Source organism: Calypte anna, chromosome 1 (assembly GCF_003957555.1).
Source record: "Calypte anna isolate BGI_N300 chromosome 1, bCalAnn1_v1.p, whole genome shotgun sequence".
Lineage (NCBI taxonomy): Eukaryota > Metazoa > Chordata > Aves > Apodiformes > Trochilidae > Calypte > Calypte anna.
Genome location: NC_044244.1, coordinates 20,835,785 through 20,841,819, shown reverse-complemented (window position 1 = coordinate 20,841,819; position 6,035 = coordinate 20,835,785). Strand labels below are relative to the sequence as shown.

Below are 6,035 nucleotides of genomic sequence, written 5' to 3'. Positions count from 1 at the left end.
CTCTCCTTGGAAATCCCACTTAGACATGGAAATCTGTCTTGTTAAAACACTGATATGATTAATTATTTTTCACAAAACCACCCTTTGATTTGATGAGATATTACCTAACAAAGCCAAACTAAAAATGCTTTTATTAAATTTTTTGCAGCTCTCATTGCATTATCTGTATTAGTCGTATGTTTAAAACTAGTTATATATTATTTTAAAGATCTGGGATTAATGTGCTTGTAGAGAAGTCAAAAAAGGATTTTTCACACAATATATCATACATACCAAACACACAATACCACATTACACCAAAGCAATCATTGGCTAATAATTCAGGCATTTAAATCCTGTGAATTTTTTTTTTTTTTGTCAAATATTTTGAAAATGGAAATTCACTGCCATGCAGTTTGTTGACTGTGCTGGAGTTTAAATGTTAATATTGCAAAAGAAAGAGAGTAGTTGCAGACACTTTTACTTTCATGCATGTAATTTAGGGACCCATCACAGCTTCTTTAAAATAAGCTATAAAAATACAGCTCCTTTAAAGAAAAAAGGACAAGGAGCCATCCAGGCTAATTCAGGAGAAATATAATTTAATAACAAACTGATTCTGAAGACCCATTGATTTGAAGAACGATAAATAGTGTATGGAATGAAAAAGTCTTATAGAACATCATAGATTTATTAACAAAGCAGAAAGGTTTTTTTTTTGTTTTTTTTTTGTTTTGTTTTTTTTTTATAACTTCTTTGGAGGGTTTTGTTAACATGATAGATATCTAGATGAGTTTCTCTTTCTCTTTGAATAATCATTTTTAGCACACAATCATTTGACATGGGAGTTGGGAAATGTGAAGGTTGTAGGACATCTACTTCTTTGATTTTTAAGTTTTAATAAGGCAATAGCACAAATATCCACTAGGTTACTGCTTTCCAAATTCTCCATTGATTTCTCTTCTGTTATTTCAAAGTCACCTTTATTGAGATAAGCATCTGCTACATTCCCCTGTCAAAGACAGGATACTAGGCTGAATAGACTTTCAGCTTAATCCAGTCTAGCTGTCATAAAGTCTTACAAACTGTAAGTTCCAGAAATGAAAAGGAACAAAATTATTAGTGGAGGTTCAAAAATATATTACAATCATACAAAATAATTACCATCAGGACTCCTTCACTTTACAAACATAGAAAATGCACTTACTTTGAGGGTGAGAAGGGGGGAAAAAATCCTTCCATTAGAAAATAGAGTCACAAAGCTTTAAACAAATATATTCACACACTGCAGAGTATGCACACACACATGCATGCAGGCATGCACTTACACACACGCACACATGCACACACACACACACACACATATGCTTAGAGTTTACACTGCATTCTTCTGATGCCAGGATTATTATTTTATTTGTACACCCACCTTTACGGCACATTCTAAACAAACAATAGACAACAGTGTAAGGAATTCTTTCCTTAAAACTGCAACAAAACAAGTCTCAACATTTGCAAAACATTCCTTTATTATTAGAAATAAATTACTTTGTATAAAAATTAGCATGCGTTGACCATTGCATTTATTTTAGCATAACCCAGGAATTAATTCAGTCAGCCATCACAAGAAACAAACTCATCTTCTTTTACGAGTTGAACAATGTAGGACAGGAAAGGAAATTGTCACAGTCACAAAAAAGTACTTACAAATATGACATCAGACATGATTTATTTCAACAGCATTTTTTTTTTTCACAAGCTAACATTTGTTTTCCTCTTGTGATTTACTTCCTTTTGTGAGTTAACAGTTCAGAAGCTTGACACACTCTATGTTTTAAAATTGGAATTTTCCTTCCCCTGTCTCTTTTAGACTTTTGCCTCTTGTTTAATCCATGTCCTCTAGAAGACTGACTATTGATTTGAATGTAGTCTACTGATGTTTCCAAGACTGAATTCTGGTGGTGGTAAAGTCTTTGATTGCAAGATCACATCCTGCAGGTCTTCCAGTGAATATCATCCCTGCTCAGTTTGTCTGATTGCTGTAACTGACATAAGTTGTCTTGGTAGAGGAGGCTGTAAATAAAATATAAAAAAAAAAAAACACAAAAACAATCAACAAAACAAAATAACAAATAAAACCAACAAAAACAGCAATAAAGTTCAGGTTTTTTAGAATCAAGAGAGGAGAAAAAAATATATTTAGCACTTGAACACAGTGTCAAAGTATATTTCCAAATAACAAGGCCAATGTTGATGGAAAAAATTAAGAAAGTTTAAGCATGAATGTAAGCAGCGAGTAAGGTGAATCTCAAGTTCTGTGCTCTTTATGATAACATTTGGTTTTATGGCTTGGGGTCAAGAAGAGGTCAAGGGAGAGGAACAGTGAATGATGAGTGGTTTTAGCATACCCCTAATAGAATTACAGCATACTATGATTTTAGCTGATTTCTGTATAGATGTTGGATTTTTTCAAATTTAGAGCTTGGATTTTTCTCTCTTCTATGGGTTGAAGACAACTTTGCAGCTAGTGGTGGGTACTCCATCTAGAAGGATGCTTATGCTCCTTGAAAGCAAAACCTAAAATGGGAAAAATCTCTCCAAGTTACCAAAATTTAGTAGCTAGTGCATTTAGCACATTTTCTCTGGAGAGCCTTCAGACAGAAAAGCAAAAAAAAAAAAAAGAAAAACTGTGAGTCTTACATGGAAATTTGTGTTACCTTCTAGCCCTTATATTTTATCCCTTTGCTGAAAAAATAGGGCCCAAGTCTCCAATGTTGTTTTAATGTGCTGAAAATAGGGAAGTGGTAACACTAGGTCCCACAGGCAGCTTCTTAAATTTAAACCAGTTGGGTTCAGGGCAAATTAGACTGTTTATGGACTGACTTGTTTGTCTCTATAATAAGGTCTATGTCACAGTGCATAAAGAGGAATTTTTCTTCCCTAATATGTTTTTTATTCCATCTGCTATAGACACGTTCTGCTTTTGATACTGAAGACTGAAGTTGACAGGATAAAAATAATGTGATGACAAAAAAGATGTAGATTTTTTTTTTGTAGATCCAAAGATCTTAATGCCATTCCCATACCTTCCTTCCTTCCAAAGATTTGGGGAGAACATAATACAGAAACCAAGAAATGACAGTTCCTCCCTTGCATCAAAGATTAAATTAAGTCAAAGGTCATTGAAATTGCTTCAAATCACTAGGTGATAAAGGAAATAAGTAAGTTTCCTGCTTGCATTTTCTTTGTGTTTTGTTTTTTTATTTATTTTTTGGCTTTTTTGGGGTGGGGGAGGAGTTCTGACTAATGATTCTAGTACTGCAGTTGCCATTTTGTAAGACACAACAGAACCAGACCATTATAATACACAGTTCACTACAATTTTTGTTCCCTAAAAATGTATACACATAAGAATGAATCACCTAAAGAGAGATGGAAAACTTAATATTTCTTATTTCTACTTGTACAGGTAGCTCCAGTAAAGAGAGAGCTAAGTCATGAAAGCACTGATTTGGCATACTAAGCAAGTCTTTCATATAATCAGTCACAGTATTCCAACACTAACATGAAATAGCTTTATTTGCATGTATTAGGACAGTTGAAGCAAATATAGCCTTATTTACATCTTTCAGATCTTTCAGATGGGATGTACTGCTCCCGTCTGAACTCTCCCAAGCTCCCACAGCTGGATTTCTGAGATGCTTCTATTTTTCCTTTGGCCTGTTAAGTTCTTTCTGAAAATAATTCAGGACTCCTGAAATGGCACCAAGTTCCTTAGAGCATGAAAGGATTTTTTTTTCCCAACTAAGAATTAACAAATAAAAGCACATCTGCAAACTCTGCACACTGGCAACAGAAGGACAAAATGGAGTAGAGTTAATTTTTTTCCTTTGCCCTGAAAGAAGGCTCAAATATGTGATCAGGTTAAGCTCGCTTACGACATTACCCTGTATCAGCTGAATTCTATGATAACTTTTCATGTGTACATTCCTAGCCCACAGCAATGTCACATAAATGGATTAAACACAACTCAGTAAACTGAATTATGTCAGGCCATTTGCAAGCAACTCAAAATACAGAAAAAAAATAGTTACTGCACCTCAGGTGATGTAGAGTAACTTGGTAATTTCCTGCATTTTCTGTGTATATCTGACTTAAATAGTTTTAACAGAATTAATCTAGGATTTACCAAGAAACAAAGACTTATCCTATTGAGTTCTAAGTGTCGTTACTTTAAAAAATGATAGCATAGGAAGTTGCTGTTGATAGTAGCTCAAAATCTATTAAGTCTAATCTTATCTCCAAAACTGTTGGGTTCTTTTACTAAATAAATAGTGCTAGTGCCTTTATAGTTCACTCTTATAAGCCTACAGTTTCTGTTTAGATATCTAGAAAGCTTCAGCAGCTAGTGCCCTGCTGTTTAAGACTGTTCGTATTTCATAGTAATAACATGAAGGACATTTGGCAAGCATAGATGGCCAGAAAAAGCAACAGACTTGGCTCAAAATATTTCTGGAAATAAGCACTCTTTTCTAGCTCCAGTTACTACATTCCTGTTGGAATGAGAGAAGAAAAGAAAATAGAATAGGGCCTCAAACAAATAAAAATTATTATTCGAATCTGACCTATATGCATTTAAAGTAATTATCATTCTTATGCTTTCTCTAATTGCATCTGGATTTTTTTTTCATCCTGTTTCCCAGATACTACTTGTTTTCCACTGAATATCAATGTATTTCCACAAAAAGAAAACAATGACTCTATTCACACAGGAGACAGAAGTCTGTTGCATGGAACAGAATGAACCTGACAGAGCATACGTGTCTGTGGACTGGAAGTAAAATAAATTACCTGACTGTCTTATTCATAGCATCATAGAATCATAGAATTGGATGGGTTGGAAGGGACCTCAGAGATCAAGTCCAACCCTTGATCCACTACTGCTGAGGTTACCAGACCATGGCACTGAGTGCCACATCCAGTCTCTTTTTAAATATCTCCAGAGATGGAGAATCCACTACTTCCTGGGGCAGCCCATTCCAATTCCCATTCCTTTCCTACTTATAGGCTTTGTTCTCACTACCAGTATTTGTGCTTGGGAAATGATGGGAAACATTTATTATCCACTTCTGGTATACTAGGAATAGCCTGATTTTTTGCAGTAGTTTTCAGATATTATCACTGCAAAGAAAGGTCTACCTCACATGGAGTCAATGCAAACTGAAATTTTGCAGTGTTGGGAAGATGTTACTGTTGACCTAGTGAAAAGGACTATTGTGGAATTGTACACTGATAATTTGCAGGAAACTCCAAAAGTTTCAAGAGTAACTATTCTAGCAGAAAAGAGGAAATCTGATCAAATCCAAGTGGTACAGAAAAATTTTGCAGAAGAGCAAAGCCCAACCTGAGGCCAAAAGCACAACTCCATATAGAGAGAAAGCTCTCTGGAGGGCAAGTGACCTGACTCTGAACTTTTGTCTGAAGCATTATGATGCCTGGATCAAAGCCTAGTCAGGATATACTCCTAGTGAGCTCAGAATTATATACATGTGGTATTGTTAAAATCATGTTTAGAGCACAGCAACTAAGAATTACCTTGAATATATCACACTACTGGAGAAGTTAACTTGCTTCCAGTAGCAGCTGTTTCCATGAATTATGCATAATCATAGTTTAAGGAACAGAATTTCTTAATTAGGGATAGTAGATAAACATCAGATACCCAACACTTGCCTATTAACAGTCTCTCACCCTGCTGTGGAATAGCTCCTTTCACCTTTCCTCAGAAGTCTGCAGTTTTGAAAACACACCATAATTTGGTTCTTATTCCCTTCTGAATTTTATTTTGGTGGCTTCTCGAGATTTGAGAAAATACCAAGTTCTTCATATTTCCATACTATTATTTTATCCACAAGGAATTTCATTGCCTTTCTCCTTTTGTCTCTTGGTATGTGTCATAATTTGAAGCTGTATAAACCCAATGCTCTGCCTGGCAGATCTACACATTTTGAAGCATCAGGAGTTTTTCAAGTGATTTGGTTTGTACTCAGTATGCTTGT

At 34.9% G+C, this 6,035-nt stretch overlaps 1 protein-coding gene across 1 annotated transcript in view; it reads right to left on the bottom strand.

The window, feature by feature from the left end:
- Nucleotides 1-1,630: 1,630 nt before the first annotated feature.
- GRM8 (glutamate metabotropic receptor 8) overlaps nucleotides 1,631-6,035 on the bottom strand; it is a 318,849-nt gene continuing 314,444 nt past the window's right edge. The window contains exon 10 of the mRNA XM_030449843.1: nucleotides 1,631-2,049. Within this exon, the coding sequence (XP_030305703.1) occupies nucleotides 2,000-2,049 (50 nt within the window). The 3' untranslated portion in view covers nucleotides 1,631-1,999. The remainder of the gene's footprint in view (nucleotides 2,050-6,035) is intronic.